General features: G+C 43.9%; 1 protein-coding gene across 1 annotated transcript; it reads left to right on the top strand.

Annotated features, from left to right (window-relative positions):
• The first annotated feature begins 2357 nt into the window (after positions 1-2357).
• On the top strand, positions 2358-24646 carry apcdd1l (adenomatosis polyposis coli down-regulated 1-like). The gene is made up of 4 exons (XM_033625959.2): positions 2358-2910; positions 19363-19546; positions 22143-22662; positions 23009-24646. The coding sequence occupies exons 1-4, from the start codon at positions 2826-2828 to the stop codon at positions 23780-23782; spliced, it is 1563 nt and encodes a 520-aa protein (XP_033481850.1). The 5' UTR covers positions 2358-2825; the 3' UTR covers positions 23783-24646.
• Positions 24647-25507: the final 861 nt, after the last annotated feature.

The following is a 25507-nucleotide window of genomic DNA, read 5'->3' as shown; positions in this document are numbered from 1 at the left end:
GAAATGTCTATAAATTGATGCACAAGACATATAAAATATTTCCATGTGACTGAGTGTCTTGGGTTTTGAATATTCTGCTTATTATGCAAACATCAAATAAAGCTTCCGTGAGGAGGTGGACCGTATTTAAAGGGGAAAAGATGTAGAAAAGGTAGCGTATTTCTTAATTACTCAACTAATAACTCAATCAGCAAACGCTGTTACATTACTCATGACATTACTTTTGCCCACAGTGAAATGTGCCTTTAACACTTGACGTACCATTAAAGAAATGAAGACATTATGATGAACAAGAAAAGCTTCTCACTGTCCAAATCCAGGTGACTCCTGACTGTAGGATTACCAGTGGACAAAATTAGCAAGCCAGATAGTTAAGTAATGTAAACCATATAAAGCACATTTCCCCTCTTCTTGTAGAAGTTAACTCCTGAAGCAAGGTTTATGCTTCTGCGCACCTACAACGCAGAGGGCTTTGCAGAGGCATTGCTTCCCTCTGCGACCGACGCAGAGACGCGACGTGCATCTCCAAAAAATTGTAACCACACGTCGAGGCAACGCAGACCCAACGCAAACCCCAAGAGCTAAGATTGGTCCTTCAAACTACATCATTTCCAGCATTTCGGAAGGTTTCACTTCCTGCTGCAGTACCACAACACCGCCTCGAGCCATTCAACGGGCGTACAGACCATCGGCACAGTCGCCTCTCTCTTCGTCGTCGTAACTTTTGTAATAAGAGCATTTCGAACTCCAGCAACAGTCTTTCTCTCTTGGTTGCCATCTTCACTGTGACTAGAGCAAAGCCGGAAGATAAACAAACAATGAACGAGCAACGACAATAGACATCACAGAGTCTACGTAGGTATATAAAAGAACACCGCACCCCAAGTGCTTTGGCGGGGAATTGCATAGCGACATAGACCAACAGGACGCAGAACTATGATAGGCACACAGCGACTGCGGAGCAACTGCGTGCACCTGCAGTGCTCAGCATTCAATGACGGTGCTCTTGCAGAACAGTGTCGGGATGGAAGACATGCACGTGGGGAGGTGAGCATTGTCATTAGAAAGGCTAATTTTCTGCAAAAGAACACACCACAGAAAAATAAAAAAGATGTATGTTGTGTGTGACTCAACTTTTAATGATAAAAAGACAAACATAATTTGATAATCGGTGCCCCAGAGGTAAAGCCTGACTATACGTAACTAACTGTACTAGCTCTGGAGGAGCTCAAGGGGCACGTTAAAACCCCAGACAATTTGCTGTATGTGACTCAAGCAGAACATTATTACGAAGATATCACAGTAGCTCTTGTGAAGTGGAACAGATCAAGCATCGAGTTAATGTCACTGGCTTCTGCCGGAGTTTAAAGATGTGGCAAATCGAGCCCGACTGATCGTGTCAGAAAATGGATCACCATTAGGCAGTCTTTTCTGTGGTGTGTTCACAAGTTGTTTCACTGGTTTCAGATACAACAATTCAAAAGAACAAAGCAGGCAGGCCTTATTGCAAGATTCAAATTTTCATCAAACGTTCCATTTTCAGCGTGTAGGTTGTTAGCTCAAAGGTTGTTCTTATTATTTTTCTGCAGGAAAAGGGAGTTAAAAAATGGTAACATGCAGATAGCAGAAGTGGGGTTAATGCCAGCCCAAGTAGCCGGCCAGTGGCAGATTTGTAGCCACAGTCTACATCCGGTGAGTTACACAAACGAACTCTCCAAAATCCTCCAAACTAACATACCCAGGACCAGTTTCTCCACTAAACACAGAGAAACAGTGACAAGCTGACTTTTAAATTACTGAAAACACACGTGCTACTGCGATTAGTAACTGCAACGTAATCACTGAATATCAAATTCTAATCACTTACACTACATAGCACATTACTCAGTAACACTTGCTGCTCAACATTGTTTGTATATACAGGTTTTTTAAATGCTGTAAACACAACAAACTAAATTCTTTCCACCTCCATCCTATTTGTGTGCAGGCAAGAATTTCAGAGATGATTATCGCCAAACCAACACAAAACTATCTGCATGGCTCGACACCAGCAGAGCTGCGGTAAGTGAGAAAACATGTTGTTATATTTTGGGTTGATGTAATTTGGGTGTTGCATCAGATGTGGTGTAGCATTGCAGTGTTAACTCCTATTCACCGCTGCCCTTTTGCACCTTGCTCTAAAAGCTCCCCGGAGCCTTCGCTTTAGGAAGTTTGAAGCTCAAACCCCCTCCTCCACACACACACACACACACACACACACACACACACACAGAAACGTTTTCTATCTCTGCCCTCCCTCCATCTCTCCCTCTCTCACTCCCTCCTCTCAGCTCAAAACTATAAGAGCCAGACGGGAGAGCACACACACAAAATACTCCTGCTCACATGCACACACACACACAGTCTGCTGCACATGCATGGAGTGGAACAGATCCACAGAGCTGCACAGTAGTGAGGCAACGGTGTGTGATTGAGAGAGAGCGGGGGGTGGAGAGACAGAAAGAGACACAGAGAAAGAGAGAGCATTTTTCTCTCCCTCTCTCCCCACTTAAGGGCAGCAGCAGTGTGCAGGAGTTGCATGAAGCGTGTGGTTCCAACTGAGGACTTTCTTATCAGACCATGGAAGCCAAGAAGTGGAGGTAGAAGAACAAAAAGAAGAAGAAACTCCCTGCTGACTGAACAGGAGACCAGAATTTCATCTGGGGGATTACTGGACTCTTCATACATGTGCTCGTGTCATGGTGATATCCTACATGATCGTCTCTTGTTGACAGGAGACATTTCCCGAGGATCAAAGTTTGTTTTCTGAGCTGAGGAGTGTGTGAATGAAGTGTGCGGAAGCAGGAAACATGTCAAGCGGACGTTTCAGTCACCTGTTGAGGGGAGTCTGGCTGCTGTGGCTGTGGCAAGGTGAGTTCAACCGCTGTCTGCAAGATGACAGAGTGTGTTTTTTTAAAAAGTCGTCCAGTTTTTCTTAAATAAATGCACAGATTTCTGTTCTCTAAATTTGTGCAGATTTCACCTGATTAAATTTATACAAAGCCTAATATATTTTAGCCTGGTTTTGATTAAAAAAAATTAAGATAAGTATTTTAGTTTAGTTTGGTAAAGCTCAAACTGATGCTGGTGTTAGAAAATCACACGGTCTATGAATCCTAAAAAAATTGTATTCCTAAGTACGGGACTGACTTGTAAATCTTGCATTTAGAATCTGATCTTAAAAGATCGCAGCAGATTTCCGCCTGTAATCCAAAGCTTTTCCAGTATGAAAAAAAAGAGATAAACGCTCTCTCATGTGAGAAATCAGCTGAACACTTGCGGATTTAGCTTAAAGAACACATGGCAGCATACAGACACAAAAACAGAAGAGATTATAACAGACAAACTCATAATTACAAGGAAGTAATTACGCAATTTGTCACAATTGAAATGATTTGCAGAGTTCAACATGTGGATCAGCACTTTGAAAAATAAAAACACGACCTATGGTGATGTTAGACTTATGAATAGCCGGTCTGTGTTCCCCCGCTCCTCCTCTGTGTGTCTTCAAAGCAGATCTGTGGTGAGCGGAGGAGCCTCTAAAAGAGAGCTGTGGCTGGTGCCTTTAAACAATGGTTCCCTCGGAGCAGAGAAGCGTGGCCCTGGAACTAATGTTGCCATTATGTTAATGGTTAGAATAACAGGAGACAGCCATTACTGACTTCACCTCAGGCTGCTGTGCAGAGCTGATTGTCCAGCCGCCGCAGCCTCGTTCGCGGAAGCTCTGCGTTTTGGCCATCAGGGCTGGTTAGGGTGATGAGCAGCGGGAGACGGACAGGAGGAGGCATCTGCCCAGTTAGTCATCACCCAGCAACTCCCCCACTCCTCCCCTCCCCTCTCTCCATTCATCCCTAGCTGCTTCAGTGGTAGACTGGTAGACTGGTATCTGTGGATTGTTTTCTTTTTCACCGCTCAAGTCGAGTAGAGGAGACAGGCGAGGTTGAGCCGCTGGCCCTAAACAGATGTCAGAGGGAGCTCAGCAGCTCCTCAGCAGAGAACTGATCAGGGATTAATTCAAAGAGCCAAAACCGACACCAAAGCAAAACTGTTTGCACCATAAAACTTAAATTCAGATGAATTATGACAGGTGTAACGACATTTCTGTGCGGGGAAAGCTTCCTGAGTCAGTGTGCTTCATACTAACTGTTTGCTTGTGATTTACTGGGCATCCTTTGAACATGAATGGATTATTAAACAGGCCTAATGGGTCCAGGGGCCCAAAGTGTCAAAGGCCCCTTGGTCTTTACTGGCAAAATGTCACTCAAATGAACAAGTACCAACCAGAAGGAGACTAAATATGACCACAATGAGATAAAAAGACCACAAAGAGATGCAAATGATCTGTGAAACGACACAAAATAAGTACAAACACTGGCAAAACAACCATAAAGAGACAAAAAAAACAACCACAAGAAAACACAAAACGACTGCAAAGTGACAGAAAAATAACCAAAAAATACACGAGATTCCCTGAAAGAGACCCAAACCACAATAATGAGAAGAAAAACAATTAAAAAAGACATAAAATTACCTTCAAGAGACACAAAACGACTACAAAGCAACAGAAAAATGACCAAAACTTACAAAAAATTAAGCAGAAAAAGAGACCCAAACAACACCAACGAGAAGAAAAATGATTAATAAAAGATGTAAAATGACCTTAAAGAGACACAAAATGACTACAAAGCAACAGAAAATTTACCCTTTAATTACCTGAAACAGACCAAAACAACAACAACGACAAGAAAAACAACTAAAAAAGACATAAAAAGACCTTAAGGAGACAGAAAAACGACTACAAAGTGACAGAAAAATGACCAAAAATTACACAAAATTACCAAAAGAGACCCAAACAAACAACAACCAGAAGAAAAACAACTAAAAAAGACATAAAATTACCTTCAAGAGACACAAAACAACTACAAAGTGACAGAAAAATGACCAAAAATTACCCAAAAGAGACCCAAACAAGAACAACAATGAGAAACACAACTACAAAAGACATAAAATCACCACAAAGACATGTAAAACTACCACAGTGTGTGTGTCTTGCTCCTATGTATGAAAGGTGGTTGGGTCCTTTGCATATCTGTGCCCAGGGGCCCGTCGTCTCATAATCCATTCATGCCTTTCGAACCCAAACTTTTAATTCTAAAGCTACAAACACTCTCGTTCTCTGGGTTCTGCCTCACTTGACAATGTTTTTGAGAAAGATAAAAGTGGCCACATAGAAGAGACCACAGTGAATATTTGGATGAGGTCTGGTGGATTCTTGGACAAAAGAATTTCCTGTTGTGGGACAGTGAGCTGAAGCGGACTGGATGGGAACGTGTTGTGATCCCACCCTATTGCTGCTTCATTTTACCATACAGGAAAAAAAGCTCTATATCATATTAATATGAATTAAACCATGTATGCAGTGTTCATGTTTCGGCCTGCAACAGTTCGACTTAAAACTCTCCAAGTTTGTGAAACAGCCACTGACTGGATCGCCCGAAACGTCTTCAAACTAAACTTTTGGACTAAGGTGAAACTGATGTAATCTCAGCTCGAAGACATCAATGGACCATCAACTTCTCTTGTCTGCTATCTCCATCTCATCTGCCTCGGCCGTCCACCAAGAAGAGGCACCAAACTATCAGGTGCTGTCTCTCTGCTCTCTCACAGCACAAAAAGCAATGGTTCACATATAAAGCTGAGAAAATGGTGGAGTAGGTGGAATTTTTTTTGGCTCGTTGTGGCAGCTGTTTCACTCATGGTGAGGGTGTGAATGCAGCAGGACGATGTGTGTTTTGTTGCTTTGTGAACAGGAGCCAGAGTTCACTAACCACAGTGGAACTGGCAGCAGCGTTCACTGGGCAAACCCCCGTAGATCCCTTCTCTAAATAAACGAGGCCGCTGGATTAACCAGCTTACACTGTGATGAAAAGACAACAGCGGTCGTCCATGCGCTGCCCCGGGGACAGAGGGGGACTCCTGGTCCGGGAGACCGCTATGAGATGGTGGGGTTAAAGCCCCCCAAAAAGGAAGGCGGGTTCAGGGTTAGAATAACACAACAACAGACCTCATGTTCTTTGAAAAAACTCTAAATCAACCTGACCTTCGCTTGACTTTGGCGACAAGCAAGGAGGAAAGGGAGAGAGACAGAAACAGGGTTCTGCAGGACTGGTTTCTGTTTGCCTTCTTCTGTCCCTGACAGGGCCATAACACATCACTTGGGAGTGAGATTACTTCTGTTTAGCAACGAGTAGTGTAAGGGATTTTAAACTCGATAATTACATTACAGTTACAAATCCTAGTTACACTCCAATACTTTGACATCAACATTTGCTGTCTTGAGGCGTCTTTAGACAACAACTGTGTAAGTTTACTGTCACACAGCAGAGGCACGTCATCAAATAATCAAATGCAAAAATGCAGGTTTCCCTTTTTACTACATGGATGTATAAAGAGAACTGAGCACAGTATTGGAGGTGGGGCCACAGCCATTCCGATGAAAGTTGTTCAGTGACGCATGAAGCCAAAAAAGTTTCCGGGTGTAAAATGACCTGGATCTTCTGCATCCATCGGCCCATAGATCAAGCGCACTATCATTTAACCTGCCTCCCAACTGCTCGGTGTCTGACTCACTCCCATGACTGACAGTAGGAGAATTACTCTGGATCTGGCAAGTAGTAAATTTGACAACTTTCACAACTTTTTTAAACGTGTATTGTGGAAGGTTAATTTTCCCCTTAAAAATATTATCCGCTGATTTACAGACGTCTCTTTCACGATGTAAGTCAGTGGAAAGAAGTCGATGCTGATGGCATCACATGACGGGCAGGGAAGTTGTAATTCCACTTCGGCCACTATATAAAATTGGCTTCAAAGTGCAGTGCTGTTCCTGGGGACTTGCTTTACTAGAGACCCAACAACTTGGTTTTCTTTATGTTTTGCCTCCATTGTTTTGGTTTGGGTGTGTAGGTGTGGGTGTTTTTATTTCCTAAATCTAATTTAAAAAGTGAAGTTTTACTGGTGCATTCTGCATCATTTCATGTCATACTCCGATCGGTTGATTTGTGGGCCGAGGCAGCTGTCACACTGTGAGACTTTAGTGCTAAATTTTTGATGCAGGCTGTCTTTGCTCACCAAAGTTGCCAGTTGACGTGTCTCACATCTTGATCTAGGACCAACGTTTTAGACTGACAACCAGGTTTGTCTCTCGTATGTCAACTTTCATCTCAGACAGCCAGAAATCACACAGTGGAGAGGGCTCTTTACAAACAGTTTGCTGACAGCTCAGTGCAGGGGCAGGGGGGGCATTAGCTTCCATCAAAAGGGGTGAAAACCACACAGTAAGTCAAAAGTCGTCTTTTGACTTACTATTTAGACGTTGTGTATTCTTAGCTGCCAGGTGGGCATCAACAACTTTGACTACATTTGGCTGTAGCTGAGGAGAGAACTTCTCCTGGACTGTTGAAAGGGTTTGATCACTGGGGCTGATGCTGCCTTCAAATGGGGTGCGTTTACCACGTTCATGAGGCCTCTAAGGTCATTTTGCAATAGATGGCGAGTTAATATGTTGTAGTTTTAGTCGTACAGAGTTTTTCATCATAATTTGAGAATACGTATGAGGGAAATGTTATGAAAATGATGTTCCCAATGGGCACGTTTTCCCTCTGTCATTATGTCTTTGCATTTTCTGCACTACCCCTTTCCTAGCTTGCTAAGCCGTTAGCCTCGTTGGCATCTAGACACCATTTGTTGCAGCAGTGTTCTCACAACTTTATCACTTGCACATTGCTTCCCATGTTGCAACCGCAAGCTCACCAAATCCATTCATTCCAATGTGAGCTGTTGGTGGTCAGTAAAACAGAAGACTAGCTGCTTGTTAAACCACAGTGTGTTGTTTTCTACATCTACGTGTTTTAAATAAAGAATATGTGACGTGTGGAGGCTTTGGAGTTGTTTAAAGGCAACTGTGACGGAGCTGGTTACTTAGATAATTATTTTTTTAATGAGTCCTGATAGGTGTTTACTATGAAGAACAATAGAGCTACTCCTGAGTTGCTCCACGATCACAAGAGTGACAAATAACCTAAAAAGCCCCTTTGCACCAAACTCTGTCCGGGTTAAAACAAATGCAGCAACATAAGCAATTTGTGTCGAGGAGCTGCAAGTAGACAGTGTTTCGTACGCTCTCACAAGCCAAATAACGCTGGAAATCCCTGTCTAACACCTATCCAAGATCTGGAGGACAGCTCAGTGACTGAAAAAGCAGCTGTGAACTGTTAGGAATGTGCAACAGTCACCTAAACATGTGGAATGAGCAGAATCTCGGCGCTACTGCAGCATCACACTCACAGAGAAAGCACCTCACTAATCTTGTCATCCCTGCTCATGAAGTAGCCTCACTCCACCCTACTCCAACCCCTCATCCTCCTGACCAGCTTCATTCACCTCATCAACCACTGACAGACACACACAGAGAGGAAAAAAATGAAACAAAGACGGGGAAAAAAGGAAGACAGGAGGAATCTGAAATCCATCCAGGAGAAATGAGCCGTAAACATCATGGCTTTTTCATCAGGGGAGGGGAGCAGTAATCAGTGGAGGGGGAGGTGGGCCAGGAGGGCAGCAGGCACTTCAGGGACAGTTTGGAGGGTTTTGTGCTGCGGCACTGAGGCAAAGAGAGATGAGAAAGCAGCTTTACGAGACACTGGGGGTAACCACACTGCAAGAAATAGGGTGAGGATGTTGTAAAATAAAGTAGGAAACACATGAGGAAGCAGTTAAAATACTGGAACATGGAGAAGTTGGTGCTGCCTTGCCATCACTTCAGTGCACCATCACTGCTGCTTTTTTTTTTTTTTTTCTTTAACCTTCACTGCCTCCACTTTGGCAGGTTTAATGATTCTCCCTTCAAAGCCTCAATAGAAGCAGCTATGAAGCAGACAAAGGCGTCTCTCTCTAATGAACGAGGCGCAGGGTCGACTGAAACGTCAAGCTCTTGATTCCCGCTGCAAGCCCTGAATCAAAAGTGGCTGGATCTGGTTCTTGTTTTTCCAGGATAGCTCCAAATAAAGAAGTACATAAAACTGTATTTTGACTTTGGCGCTGCAGATGAGACATGAGAGAGGAGAGCGAGGGGGCTGCCAAACCCTAATCAAAAATGCAAACAAACAAACAGAGTGCAGCCCGGAGGTCCTTTATAAATGGTATCCCTTCTGCAGTGTACTGTAAATCAATGTGTGCAGTGTGTTTTTGTGAACGTGTACGTGTGCATGTGAGTGTGTGCTGATGAATATGGGAGCTCAAAGACAGGTAGATTACTTTGGCTGCTCATCAGTCGGCTAAACGAGGGCCGGTGGCGGCGGCAGTGTTGGCGTTGATGACAGACTGACCGTCCAGACCACACACAGGTCACAGGCTGCTGCGCTGACCCCTTGTGGGAGTGTTGCAATACTGCCTGAGGACAAATGGGGGATGAGTGTTGTCTCTGTCTGTCTGTAATTACAGATCTGTAGCGTGCTGTTCGGCTGCTCTGGACAATGACATCAGATTTACTGCAGCACGGCAGGAAGACAGAGAGAATAAGTGTCTTTAACCCTTTCAGCCACAGCAGAGCCACAGCTTCCTGCATACATTAAATAAGACTTGCACTGACACTGACTGGGCTATCTTGCTGTCAATCAATATATTCATAGTCCTAACACTAAAAATAAGTAAAATGTTTGCTGTCTCATTATCATTACAGGATAGGTTCATGTCAGGTGCTCATGTGCACAGTGAATTCAGACCTTTGCTTGTCTTAATTCTGACCATTAAAAGATCCCTTCCTGATCAACACATTCTCTCTTTGACCTCGTCACATATCGACTTTGGTCATGGACCTTCCTCGTCCAGATACGATGTGAAAGGTATCCTGGGTTGCGTTGGTTGTTGGCGTTCTGGGACACCGTGTCAAGTTCTGCCTGTTACATACAGTCTCCTTAAAAATAAACGCACGGGAATTTACGTTTTCTTCCTCCACCGACGAGCGCACGTGGTTGGGTTTAGGAAAAAAATAACAGAGTTTGGATATATAATCTTACGGGATGAGAACATTGCTCTCCCGGGTGAAAGTCTGTGTTTTTCAGACCCATCCACCCTACTTGGACTTTTGCCGCCTTAACTTTCATTCTTGTCCTGCCGTGTTTTCCTCTGACACCGCCGTCATGCCAACGTTTAAGGATGGCTGTTCTCGTCAGTGTCTGACACAGCAAGTCATTGCCCAAGTGCTGGATTTCGACGACTATGGAGTGAGACCGGGTTGTCCTGATGAGCTCCAAATGAAAGTGTAAGGGGACAAAATTCATAGTCCTCATTCTGTGCAAAAATGTACCTTAAATGAGGCTTCAAATCAAGGGTGTCTCCTGAAGTGTTTTCAGTACAAAGTTTCCTCGTTGTGTTTCCTGGACAGTGTTTCTCTGTCGAGCTGCGGTGAATGGAGAGTAACGCAAAGAAGGAATTTTAAACCAAAAAGACCTCAAAATGTGAAGATACCCATTTGATGTGATTAGACTTCTGTATTATACAGGAGGAATGACTACAACAAGCAAAAGCTGCTTCCATGTCCGTTTGGGCACCTGACGGTGTTTTAAACGGACTTGAAAAAATATAAACACATCCTTTAATGTGGGAAGAGCCTGTGTTATTTACTGGCTGTGAGGCTTCAGTGAACTATTAAGTCATGAAGATTTGTGACATGGTGTGACTTAAAGGTGGAGTCAGCAATTCTGGAGAAAGACTGACACTATTCCAAGTCAACACCCAAAGAAATATGCCCCTCTCATCAGTGCCCCTTCAGAAGCTCTGGTAATACTTCCGCTGTTATTTACATTTCATCACTATCGTGGTTTGCCTCCGTTCGGTGTGGGCAAGGATGTGGAGGACAGGGAGTCGCTGTTGTTGTTTTGTTGTTGTTCTTATTTACAGAGCCAGAATGTGTGTGCCCACAACAACAGACAGTCAGCAGTCTGTGAAGAGATATTTGCTGAATCTGACAAAAAGTGTATTTGATTAGAATCGCAGACTGCACTTTAAAGTAAAAAACCTCAGTGAAGTTAATTGGAGTAAATGTTTGCCGTTGCACTTCATCAATTCTCGTCTGTGTTATTTCTCAGTTTTGAGGCCGTATGAAGCCCATAGCTGCTGTCAGTTTTAACAAATACCTCACAGATGTCCCTGATTAGTTGGATTACTGTGTGTTGCGTAATTAGCTTTTATATCTGACACAGACATTTTATAATAAACAGCACTTTGTTTCATTTATTCCAGGTGAACCTCAATTCTACATATGTACACTGAGTTGCCTGTAGTATTGTAGGATTGTCGTATTAAGAGGGATTTATGCTTCTGCATCAAATCGACGACATACCTACAGTGTAGGCTCTGTCTTGACGTAGAGCAGTAGCCTGACGTGCACCATCCCAGAAATTTAACTAAATGTTGTGGTGACGCAGACCTCCTGTCTATTTTTGTGAGCTGAAACCATTTCCCTCAGTGGAAACAAAGCTTTTATTTACTTTAATTTCACAGACAAGAAACAATAAATTGTAAAGACAATAAAGCCTCCACTAAAAAGCATTTTAAGTCTTGTGTGAGATTTATCTTGGCTTCATATGTGCAGAGGAAATCTCCATTATATAGTGTAAAATGCTATAGTCTTGTGCTAATAATGTTAGCATGTTATAGCATATTTGTGGGGAAAATGTGTTTAGTACGAGACAACTGCTTTGTCTGTGAACCGAATTTTGTAGCGTAACCTTTTTTAAATGTTGCTGTTGTCCCTGGCTTCATATGAGTAGAGAGAAGTCCGCTAGCCATTAGCCTAATCTATACGGGGTAAAATGCCATAGGTTTGTGCTAATAAAGTTAGCATGTTGTATTTGTGGGGAAAATGTGTCCAGCAAAAGACAAATGCTTTGTCTGTGAATGTTGCGAGTTAGAGTGAAGCAGATTTGAATAGGCTACTTATGTTTGAAATTGTCGCTATTGAGCCAGGTTTAATGTGTGTTTTTGGTGTGTTTGGAATCAACTAAAATTTACAGCACTTCATAGAAACCCCACCGCCGACTAGTGTTTTGTAGCTGTAACTGCAGCAAACGCACCACCGCACAAGTATAAATGCTCGGTATAGGCCACCTGCATAGGCTATGGCGTAGACTCTGCATAGAGCTGATGTACAAGTATAAATCTGACTGTATTAAAGAAGTGGACGTAGCCACCGTGATGTCACCTATTGGTTTGTGGAGCCTCAAGTTTGGCATTTCAGCTGTTGCCATCTTTGGTTTTTGGAGTCAGAAGTGACCATATTTGTTTGAGACTGTGGAGCTGTGGAGGAGTGAGGGGTTGATCTGACTCATCGACTGTGGTGACGCTTCCCAGACAGCCTGTCACTTAATCAGCCATGCCCTTAAATATGTGTAATTTATAGCCTTAATATAATGTTCATTTTATCATGAGGGTCTATGGAGTATGACTCACTTTTTGAGTCAGCCTCAAGTGGCCATCAGAGAAACTGCAGTTTTTAGCACTTCCACATGGGCTTCATTTTTCAGTCCTAGAGTTTGCTGCTTGGGTGTACCTAATAAACTGCCAACATGACCCATAAATGTAACTGTTCACAGCGTTAAATCCATCTTCCAGTGAGTTTTATGGGTAAATACATAAAGTCTGTTTCTGAAAGATGCACCGAGCATCACACTGTGACAGGAAGGTGCAGACTGCATCATGGGGGAGATTTTAGGGGCCAAGGCGGAACAATAAATCAGTGGAAACCATTGTGGGGTAAAATTAATGATATCTGACTGCCTATGTAGGAAGTGAATCAACTAAAATAGTCCCCCAACTCCTCCAAATTGGGATGGAGGTTGGATATTATCATATGTATTACAACATCGCCTCACTTGTGGTCGGAATAGGCTCTTTTGTAGAAGAATACTTAAAACCCCACAATGAGCAATTTTGTTTTACTAAGCTCTGCTTTTATGAGTACTCCTTTAGTAAATGCAACCATATGCCCAACTGGAATAAGATCCAAGAGAGGGAAAGGGGCTGAATGACAAGTGACCTCAAGAAACTATAGAAATGCTTTGGCAAAAACAGAAACTCAAATATAGCAACCCAAAATGACTCCACATCACATACTGCGACTCTCGCCTCTGTCCATTCATTGCACTGTGTGAGTAACCACTTAGGCAACATGTTGCATGCAGCTACAAAGGGTGGATAACACAAAACAGACCGATTGGATGACTTGCAAGGAGCGTTGGAAATTAATTAATCCTGATTAGCATTTCTGCTCCGAGCTCTCCCGTGGGAGCGCAGCTGGGTCCGACTGACCGGGTTCCCTAGCCAGCTGCAGTGACATGGAGCATAAACAAACATATCGCCGCATGGGGGAAAATTGCAAACATGTTTCAATGCCTTTGACAGGAAAGAGAAGTATTAATCATATCAGCAAATTGACAGACAGCTCGAAGGAGGAGAAATGTGCCCTGAGTTTAAATCTGGTTTTGTGGTTTGGTGACTTTATACTTCAAACTATCCAAACTCTACATTTGTGTGTGTGTGGGCGTGTGTGTGTATGTGTCAGGTGGAAGGATGCTAGGAAATGACTGCGCTGCACACATGTCTGTGGTTGTGGTCAGCATATGGGAGGCATTCCAAGAGTTAGGGGAACAAAAAATATCCTCCCTCTGACACTAACAAGGTTAATAAATGCACATCAGTCAGCCGCCATCTTGGGAGCCTTTCACAGAAAAAAAAAATAAAAATCCAACGTCACACACTTTCCATTCAAAGTCCCCATTTTCCTTCAGCTCCATCTGCTCAGTCGTAAGAGAACAAACTGATCTGTTGCTCGACAGCTAACTCCCAGCTCAACTGGAGGCTCGACAGGTGATGTTCTCCCCAAGTGCATCTAAAGTCAAAGGAGAGAAAAAGTGGAGTGAGATTACACCCATAAAGCTGTCGACCACAGATGACCCCAAAGGAAAGCTGAGAAAGTGAGAGCAAGAATGCGAGAGCTGTGAGGACGAAGCAGAGCAAGAGGGAATAACAGAGAAGGAAAAAATGGAAATGGAGGAAAAAGTAAGATGGACACTCTGACTTAAAGCAGAAGTTTCTTATGGCAGAGACTCTTGAAATATTGTCTCACTTGTCTGTTAAATGTAAAACACTCAGCAGACGGTTATCTTGAGCCCCTTTCACACATGCAGTCTATCCCTGAAATGTTTAGAAACATTTCCTGCAGGGGGTTAAGAGTGAATCAGAGCATGGAGCACTATTCAGGGAAATCTGTACCGCCAATCTCCTACCTCAAGACCTAGTAATATTTCAGTGAAATGCTGGTACGGCTGTGTTGTGAATGAAAGCAGTAGCATTGCAGGGGACTGACGAAAGATGCTTTAACGTGGAGGAACTGAACCAAACACAAGACTCAGCTGAGGACGTACTGGAATCTGCGATTTCTTTACAGTTTACGTCAGTGCTTTTGCACATGATTTGATATCTAACACACAAATACATTACAAGTCAACTAGCACTAGACAAAAATAGCTCCTCGCCCACCACGTTCCTGAAATAATAAGAGACATCCTCCAGAGTGTACACATACATTTGGCCTTGCTCTATCTTCTTCTTGTTCTGTTGGGTACTATGGTGATTTGTATCCACAAGGCCCCGGTCACACTGAGAAGCAAAAACACCTTGGCACATCATGTTGGGCAAAACATGACTGAGAAATCACGTGATTATTGGAAAAACGCACACAAATTAATCTCTGTAATCTCCCTCATGCCCCCGATTACATGTAGTCTCTCTCTCTCAAAGATAGTACCCTATCTCAACCTATCATGATGTGGTATAAATTCCCCCTTCCCTCTCACATTTTCTGTAGATCTCTCCCAATCCAACAGCTAACTAGTTAGCTAGCCCTTTTATCGGCATAGTAAACCCCATTGTACTCAATTATTTTTTATTTAACCTTTATTAAACCAGAAAAACCACTTGAGATTTATATCTTTTGTTCAAAAGTGTCCTGGCCAAGACAGGCAGCAACATAAGTTACAGAACAAAAATACAGTAGCCTGAGTGTCAGACTGAAGCTCCCAGAACCTTCAGTCTGACATGGCTTCCATTGAAGGCGATTTACAAGGGGGAAGGAATTTGATTTTTTCCCTAACCAATCAGTAGAGATCAACGACTCACCCAGAATGTGACGTCATTGGTATCCATGCCTCAGGGGTGCCGAAAACAAGCGAGCATTGCCCGTTTAAAATGTCTCCGTCGTCGTGCACGCCCAGCTGCATCGCCGTTAAATCCAGTTTAGCAGCTTCCTTAATTTGGTCCTCCATTAACGCGAGTAGTGGCGAAATACCTCGATAGCATCGTCAATGTGGTCTGTAGGATCTGTAGCGGTCGCCATTGTTGCTATCCTCACCAGTTACCCACCTGTGGACAGCTTGACATCAGCGTGGCGCTGATTGGCTAATCGCTAGACCCCCGGCGTTCATTGGTCCGTCCAGCGTTTGGACGAGATAAATCGCAAATTCATTGAAGTATGCCAGACCAGAGATGCAAGCCTACTCAGTTGAGTGGGCGGGGTCTATGGTCTGGAACCAGGCTAAAAATACAGAGAATAAAAATGTAAAACTCTAAAACAAGCAATATAAAACACACAATAAGATTACTACAAAGAAAAGCCAAAAAGCATGTTAATATACAGTACAGGCCAAAAGTTTGGACACACCTTCTCATTCAATGCATTTTCTTTACTTTCATGACTATTTACATTGTAGATTCTCACTGAAGGCATCAAAACTATGAATGAACACATGTGGAGTTATGTACTTAACAAAAAAAGGTGAAATAACTGAAAACATGTTTTATATTCTAGTTTCTTCAAAATAGCCACCCTTTGCTCTGATTACTGCTTTGCACACTCTTGGCATTCTCTCGATGAGCTTCAAGAGGTAGTCACCTGAAATGGTTTTCCAACAGTCTTGAAGGAGTTCCCAGAGGTGTTTAGCACTTGTTGGCCCCTTTGCCTTCACTCTGCGGTCCAGCTCACCCCAAACCATCTTGATTGGGTTCAGGTCCGGTGACTGTGGAGGCCAGGTCATCTGCCGCAGCACTCCATCACTCTCCTTCTTGGTCAAATAGCCCTTACACAGCCTGGAGGTGTGTTTGGGGTCATTGTCCTGTTGAAAAATAAATGATCGTCCAACTAAACGCAAACCGGATGGGATGGCATGTCGCTGCAGGATGCTGTGGTAGCCATGCTGGTTCAGTGTGCCTTCAATTTTGAATAAATCCCCAACAGTGTCACCAGCAAAACACCCCCACACCATCACACCTCCTCCTCCATGCTTCACAGTGGGAACCAGGCATGTGGAATCCATCCGTTCACCTTTTCTGCGTCTCACAAAGACACGGCGGTTGGAACCAAAGATCTCAAATTTGGACTCATCAGACCAAAGCACAGATTTCCACTGGTCTAATGTCCATTCCTTGTGTTTCTTGGCCCAAACAAATCTCTTCTGCTTGTTACCTCTCCTTAGCAGTGGTTTCCTAGCAGCTATTTGACCATGAAGGCCTGATTGGCGCAGTCTCCTCTTAACAGTTGTTCTAGAGATGGGTCTGCTGCTAGAACTCTGTGAGGCATTCATCTGGTCTCTGATCTGAGCTGCTGTTAACTTGCGATTTCTGAGGCTGGTGACTCGGATGAACTTATCCTCAGAAGCAGAGGTGACTCTTGGTCTTCCTTTCCTGGGTCGGTCCTCATGTGTGCCAGTTTCGTTGTAGCGCTTGATGGTTTTTGCGACTCCACTTGGGGACACATTTAAAGTTTTTGCAATTTTCCGGACTGACTGACCTTCATTTCTTAAAGTAATGATGGCCACTCGTTTTTCTTTAGTTAGCTGATTGGTTCTTGCCATAATATGAATTTTAACAGTTGTCCAATAGGGCTGTCGGCTGTGTATTAACCTGACTTCTGCACAACACAACTGATGGTCCCAACCCCATTGATAAAGCAAGAAATTCCACTAATTAACCCTGATAAGGCACACCTGTGAAGTGGAAACCATTTCAGGTGACTACCTCTTGAAGCTCATCGAGAGAATGCCAAGAGTGTGCAAAGCAGTAATCAGAGCAAAGGGTGGCTATTTTGAAGAAACTAGAATATAAAACATGTTTTCAGTTATTTCACCTTTTTTTGTTAAGTACATAACTCCACATGTGTTCATTCATAGTTTTGATGCCTTCAGTGAGAATCTACAATGTAAATAGTCATGAAAATAAAGAAAACACATTGAATGAGAAGGTGTGTCCAAACTTTTGGCCTGTACTGTATATTAGAAATGAACCATAAAAACACAAAAAAGGCAACTACACATGATTACAAGGACCAGCTGAGATACACTGTGACACCGGCATATACAACTTGTGTACAAGAATCCTGCAACAGTGCTTTGAAACGGCATCCATCCATTTTCATCACCGCTTATCCTCTTGAGGGTCGACACTGGGCAAGAGGCAGGGTCCACCCTGGACAGGTCACCAGACTATCACAGGGCTGACACATAGAGACAGACAACCATTCATGCTCACATTCACACATACGGACAATTTAGAGTCACCAATTAACCTGCATGTCTTTGGACTGTGGGAGGAAGCTGGAGTACCTGGAGAAAACCCGGAGAAACGGCATGCATTCACCAATTAGTATTTGAATTACAGGGTGGCCTTCATTGTAACGAAATACTTCTAAAATCAACCTTCTGTCTGCATAAGTCATTGTCCCACTGTTCCTACCACAGCTACCAGGAAAAGGTGAGAATATTCTAACCCGTATGCACATCTAAAAAAGATAAGAAAAATGTCATGTGTGGCTCAAGAAAGGAGCGCACGCCAGGTGTGCTGTACCACAGGAAAACAATGGTTTTACTGGCAACACGTTTCTAGCATTACTGCCATCTGCTGGACTGTCCCTTAACCCTTCTGCTCCAGCATTGCCATGGCATGTGTGAAAAGGCACAAGATGGAAAATCACTTACGGTGCCTGAAAGGTCATCCCAGTAATTTACTAGGAGCTACAGTGTGTGTGAAAAAGGCTTTAGATCAGCATAAGATTGGAAGCAGGGGGAAACAGCAAACTGGCTTTGTTCAGAGGTAACAAATTAAGCCCAACTGTACATCTAAAGCTCACTATTTAACATGTTATATTTAGTTGTTTTAATCCGTACAAAAACTGACATGTAAAATCAATAATTCACCATTAGGAATAAAACTGAGGGGACGAGGAGAAGCAAGACAAGAGAAAACAGGAAATGGAGGCGTCTGTGAGAACTCATCCCCCTTCGCTTTTTGACATTTGTTTTGGAAGGATGAAACTGAAGCCATAATTTTCACACACAAACACACTCTCACAAAAACTGCACACATTGCACGGACAAACCCCAGTGGGTTTCCTCACGTTGCAACCATGAGGGTGCAATCAGAAAATCCTCTTTGTCTCAACTGAAACCAGATCGGAGCGCTCGGCCTTGCCGTGTCGACAACAAACACAAAAGCGAAGAGTGCAGTTATGACCAACGACAGGCAGACAGACTGCAGATGTGCACGTGTCAGATCAATAAATGTTATAGAGTGAATAATGCTTTCATTTGGATTAACTTAGCTGTCAGTGTTTGGGAAAACTCAAGCGAGAACATTCATCATCATATTTTGAATCATATTATCAACAGATGTGTTTGGCTCGGCTGGCCTGCTGCTGTCAGAGACCCACTGTTTGCTTTGTCTTGATGATAGAAATGCACATATACAAAGAGCATACACCCATGCGCACACACCTCCTGCCTCCAAGCAAATCCCCAAAACAAGGCCTGTGTGTTGCAGCTGCAGGCTGATTGGAGTGACAAGCCAAAACTGTCTACACCGTGGCCAATGTCCTGATTCACAGCTATGTATGGTTTCTATAGCACCCCGCTCACCGCTCATTACATGGAAAATTGACCAAAATTACAGCCCTGACACAGCTTGCAGTCAACCAGAAGTGTGTTTAGATGTAACAGGGAGAAGATGTGAATATTCCCTCGTGGCTATTATCTGTTCCCTTCATATTTTGATGAAGGAGGCCGATTATCATCTCAGTGTTGAAACATTCTGGTGTTCCCATTTCCTGCGTCCGCCCAAAATCAGCCTGGAAATCTAAATGGAGTGTAAAAGACCCTGTGTGTTTATCTGGTGGGATAATATTTACTCACTGTTCTCTAACTTTCCCTTCCTCTGTAGCTGTGTTTGTGGCTGGATCAGGGAGTAAACTATGGGAGGTGCCCACAGCCTCCTTCACTTCCTCCTCCAACCTCAGTGAGAGCCTGCAGTGGGAGCAGGACTGTCAGTACCGCCACCCACAGGACAGAGTGAGAATCACAGCAGACATCCCTCCAAGACTGGATGGCACCTGGGTGTCAACAAGGTGATTTTTCTTTGAGTTAAGTTGTTGTAGCGATGAAGTGCTCAAGCAAGAGATATAGAAATGTGTAGAATTTAAGTCAAGAAAGCTTAAAAAGACACTTCACATATACATCCAGCCTCATCACGTTGTTATATCCTTATCTGTATTAAAACACTGTTTTCCAAATTTGAATTGAAGCAAGCATTCCCCACAGTTGTACACTTTAGATGTGGATTTCAGTCAGACTTGAATCGTAGAAATAAGGACTTGACTTGGTTTTTGAGACCTGGTAAAATCCCAGAATGCACAAACCCACACAGTCACCTCCATGAAGCTAAAGACTAGTCCACACATACACACACAAAGCTACTAATGGGCTGTAGGCACAGTTACTTTAGTCTGACATGAATGACAGGAGATGCAATACAGTTTAAAATGTTTACCGAGAAGTTGAAATACACTCAGTCACACGGTAGAAAAACTATGTGCTGCAGTGCCTAATGCAGCTCTCTGCTCAACTAAACTGCACATGATTTAAGTGCAAAATTAAAGGGAGCCTCACCATAAAATTCAACATACATGCATTTTAGTCCTTTTACATTTTTATACAATATTTAATTTTTATACAATGTCTGGAAATTAATTTTGTATGATATTTAAATTAACTTATATTCACACATTGTGGCTCTTACATATGGGTACATTTGAAAACGTACCTTTCTCTATGCGTATTGGATTTTCGTCTACACGTTAACTGCATTCTTGGTCACTTTTGTAAAACTTCATCCAGGCTTAAAGGATAACTTCGGTATTTTTCAACCTGGGCTCTATTTCCCATGTGTATGTGTGCGTATGATTCATAGGTACAACTCGTTCTAAAATTGGTTCAGTATTGAGGGAGGCGGATGCAGCTGGCAGCCGCGAAACGTGTCCTGCGTCCTGTATAAGTTTGCGCATTAAACATGCTTTTTTTCGCCACTGACTGGTTCAGATTGTCAGTGTTATCTCTGTAGATAGCATACTAAGCGTTTCCCTTACCCTTCACTTCCTCTGGGCTGTGACATCATCTTGCGAGAGCTTTGCTTGTTGCCGGAAGAAAACAGAGGAGCCATGCAGAGCGCCGCTCCGAGTGGCGCTGGTTGTCCCGGAGTACAGCTGAGAGTTTTACTGCATCGATTGAAAACAATGGTTCGTGTTTGTGCTTATCCGAATGGCAAGAACAGGATGTCGCGTAACACCCCGTACAGCTTTCACAGGCTGCCTTTGTCGGACGGTGAGATGCTGAAGTTGTGGCTAATTGTGCTACAAATGGATGCTAACACTCCTGTCCAGACACTGCGCCTTGCAGACCATCGGGTCTGCAGTGCTCACTTCTCCCAAGATGACTACTGCCAGCCGAAGAAGAGAAGACATCCAATCCCGAAACACCTCTTCCTCAAGGTCCCACGAGTAGAGAGAGCTACAGACACAGTGGAGGCAATGTTATATAAACAATGTTCGAATTGTCCGAAGTCAGTGGTGAAAAAAAGCATGTTTAATGCGCAAACTTATACGGGACGCATTTGCCCCCGTTACTGTTTTAGCTCGTTTCGTGGCTGCTGGCTGCATCCGCCTCCCTCAGTACTGAAGCAATTTTAGAACGAGTTGTACCTATGAATCATACGCACACATACACATGGGAAATAGGGCCCAGGTTGAAAAATACCGAAGTTATCCTTTAACATGTTCAGAAACTCAGTTTTCAGTGTTGGCTTGTAATGCCAGAGTGTGCGCTGTCACAAATGACGCGACATGTAATGCAATGACAGACATGGCCAAAATAGTTCTGGCTCTAACCTTGCTAACGGGACTTTTTATATGTTTACACATACATGTACAGTTTTTCTTTCCCTATATTAAGGAACATAGGTTTCAGAATTTGACAGCTCCAGATAGCCCTCTAGTAATAGCTTTGTCGGTGGCTTCTGATTGGCCAACAAGGCTTTAGGGTAAGGGTCATATCACCTCCTGTGGGTCTGGCACACTCTATACAGTGCATCAACTGTGTTTTTGCAATAACATTTTGACAAAGTTATTTTAAAACAGTGTGTGTGGACAGGATTTGGATTGAATTTAATACCTCAAAAATACATGTGTTCGTATGGACTAGGCCTGAGCTATGAGTTTTTCAGCTTGTTGCTCTGAGTTTTCTGGCCTACAACTTTAAGCTGAAGTCACTGTACATGGCCTGTTAAACACCAAACAACAGAGAGACAAAGTTAGCAACTAGCCGGTGAACATATGGTAACACTGAGCAGCTAAAGAGACATATATTTCCTTCAGGAGGTGGTGGAGACCCAAAACAGAGCAAAAATGCATATATAGGCCACTGTTGGCTAACAAGTTGGCCAGAAATCAGTTAATTCAGGTTTAACATTAGCTAGCTCAGTGGTGCTAGCAGTAGATGCACATTTCCTTCTGCACAGTGGTGTGGTTGGTTGGTGTAGTTTAGTAGAAAGAAAATAGTTCCTACATGAAACTGCTCACAGCAAGGTCTGTGAATTATCTTGAGTAACTGGGTCATGATTTCTATCACTAATCTTACCTCATTATGACCATTTCATTCCTCTGTGTTCAGGTGTGAAGTCCGTCCCGGCCCAGAGTTCCTCACCCGTTCTTACACCTTCCACCCCAGCCGTCACTTCCAGGCCCTGCAGCACTACTACTCAGACAGCAGCTGCGAGGACCCGGCCTACTCCCTGATGATCAGGGGGAAGCTTCGTCTGCGCCAGGCCTCCTGGATCACCCGCGGGGGCACTGAAGCTGAACACCACCTCAGCAAGGTGGGCATCGTGGTCCACAGCATGGCAGCCAAGCAGAGGCTGGCCTCCAGTCTGCCTCAGACCTGCGTGACTCTGACCCTGAGTCGTGTGGTGCTGGGGAAGCCGTATGAGCTGTACAACACACGGGCGGGGAGGGGATGTCTGGCAGCACTGGGCTTCTCCATGTTGGAGTTAGGACTTCTGCGGGTGGAGACGCAGCACCACAGCCGTGGAGGGAAGGTCCAGGAGCTGCTCTTAGGGGACATTCACACTGACTGGGCACAGAGGACTCAGAACAGACCAACAGGGTACCAACAGCCGCTGCAGAACGCCATGGTGAGACATTACTGTGTTTGTATTTACCAGAGAGAGTTGATCAGAGAGGTGTGGGAGGTTAATTATAAAGTCAGGCACAGGCACTACAAACAATGTACCATTAGCAGGTCAACAGTAAGGCAGTTGGAGTTTCAGTGCGCTGCCCAAGAGCACTTTAAAGGTCCACCCCAAAACATTTGTATTTGACAATCTAGGAATGAGACTCAACAAACAACAATCTTTCTCCAGAATCTCATACTGCACCTTAAAGCAAGTGTTCAAAAAAAACTAATCGACAAATTTATTAATGATGAAAATAATCATTAGTCACAGCCTTAAATCACACTGTCTCCCCTCTTCTTTGTAGCATCACATCCACCCCTGCCCTGTGTGTGCCCTGGTGTACCGCTCCTCAGAGCAGCGCCCCCCGGTGTTGCCCCGCAGACCTGCAGCTCCTCTGTCTCCGGCCGGCCGCTGGGTCAGTCAGCGCTGCGAAACCCGTCCCAACGTCCTCTTCCTCACCCGAGACTTCACCTTCGATCCTGACCAGCACGCATGGGAGGGCATCTACCGGCACTACTCGGACCCCGCCTGCTCTCAGCCCACTTTTACCCTGAGAGCCTCGGGCCACTACGCTCAGGGAAACCCCTCCGCCAAGGTCTCAGGAGCCACCGAATTCGTCTTCAAGGTCACCCAGGTGAGAGTCACAGCTGCGGAGGAGCCCACAGCGAAGCTGTTGAATGCGACAAGGCCTGGAAAGTGTGGTCGCTCCGGAGGCTGGGAGGTCAACGTGGAGCAGGACTTGACCCCCACAGATGGGTGCACCCTGCTGGGCATCAAGCTGCCACATAAGGAGTACGAGCTCTTCAAGACTGAGCTGGATCACAAGAAACACCCGCTGCTGTTCATTGGAGAGAGGCCGACTGACGGGTCAAGCCCAGACCGACTGCACAGGAGGCCCACTTCCTTTCAGGCTCCCATGGTGCTTTGCAGCGGGGGGGACAAACAGCCTTCCTATCGCTACGGCTCAGGCTTTAACAGCAAGCAAGTCCAGTTAGCAGCCAGTGGGACAGAGAGACTGGCACAGCTGGTGTTACTGGTGCTGGGATCTGTGCTGGGCAGCGGGTTCTTTGTTTATTAGAGACACATTCACAAATCGCACCTGTTACACAGCTGAAGTCATTGATGGACATTGTCTTCTGGCAGCTTTCTTTCACTCTTCCTCCACGTGATGATGACCAACATGTGTGATGGTCAAGAAAAATCATGAGACACTCAGGAGAGCTGAATAAATTTTTATATCTGGCTGTCAGATGCTGCCTATAGAGTCACTTTAATGACTCCTAACTTCAGCTGTAATTCTACCTAAACTAATCTGTATATAAACCACCAGTATATACAAATGCCGTCATGTCAGTATGTAAAAATATATTCTTTTATACCGTCTTCCTTTTGCATTATGATCAAATGTTCTCTCTACACAGATTAATTATTCCTTTTGCATATTTCTGTGTACATGCAGTTTTCTTGTCATGTCTTTTATTACAAAGCAAAATCACAGCATTGAAATGTGGATCAGTTTTCATTTCCACATCAAAGTAAAAGCCATGGACTTCCCAGCGGACTTCACACGAGAGCTCATTTTCATCCAAGATGCAGTATAACTAATGCACTTTGTACAGAACGTTGTTTTCTCAACATGCTGGAGACAAAAGAAGCTGGAAAGTGGAACAATTGTAATCAGCACTCTAATAGCTGCCATCCTCATCCTCACTGGTCTGATGCCACTGTGGTGTGCCATGTTGCTTTATCTCTGTCCTCCGTCAAAGCTCCTGTATTAGTCTGCTTTTCTATCAGCAGCCAGTCTAAACAAATCTAATGAATATTTATTTTAACCATTTATACTTTTGATAAGAGGAAGATTTTTGATCTAATATTTTATAGTTAGTTTCGCCATTTAAGAAGTGATTATTTTCTATTTGTATTAAAATGGCTTTTCATAACATTTTGTGTTCAATCTTTGAAACAAGTGTTTACAGCCATGCTGCTCTGTCAGGCACTTGGAGACATCTGGGTGCCAGTCTTCAAACACATATTGTCTGATGACCAGCGGTGTGGTGGAAGGTATACCCAGGTATATGGGGTATATGATGATGATGATGATGATGATGATGCTTTAGTACAAAGCTGGGACTCACTCAGAATCACAAAACACACACATACATAGGAGGTCAGGAGTCGTGAAGGCGGAAAAATCTGTTCAGTGAAATCGCACGAAAAGCAAAGTCCATAAATCCAAGCAGACTCAAAAACCAAGGAGACAAACAAAGGGAAACGGCTGGAGAACACACAAGGCGACAATGACACTCTGGCAACTGAATGGCGGAAACACTGGGCTTTAAATACACAAGGGCTGATGACTAACTACACACAGGTGAGTGGAACAAGACACAGGTGAAACACGAGGTAATCAACAATGGCGGGAAAACTCAGGAGGTACAAGAAACCCTGAACACAATGAGAAGACATTTCAAAGTAAAACAGGAACTGCACACAAACACAGAATATCACACTCTTTCTGGCGGTTTACAGTATACGGACCTATCAGTCAAAAAGCCATTGGAATATATGACAGTATACCCACTTCCTCTACCCTAGAAATCCAGAGTTCTTGCTAGAGCACAATTTGAATTTGCTCAGTCACTCTGGCAATCAGTAATGATACTCATTACCCATGCCCTTGGAACTGAGCTGCACCAATCACATCTGTGTATCTGATATAGGCGGGCCAGAGGTGAGCTAAACAGATGACAACAGCGCTGCGACGACTAAGTCCGGAATCAGTCAGTAAACACTGCAAGATGAC

This window comes from Epinephelus lanceolatus, chromosome 1 (genome assembly GCF_041903045.1).
Source record: "Epinephelus lanceolatus isolate andai-2023 chromosome 1, ASM4190304v1, whole genome shotgun sequence".
In the NCBI taxonomy this organism is placed as follows: domain Eukaryota; kingdom Metazoa; phylum Chordata; class Actinopteri; order Perciformes; family Serranidae; genus Epinephelus; species Epinephelus lanceolatus.
Note: the sequence above shows the minus strand (reverse complement) of the source record. Positions and strands in the feature narration are given on the sequence as shown.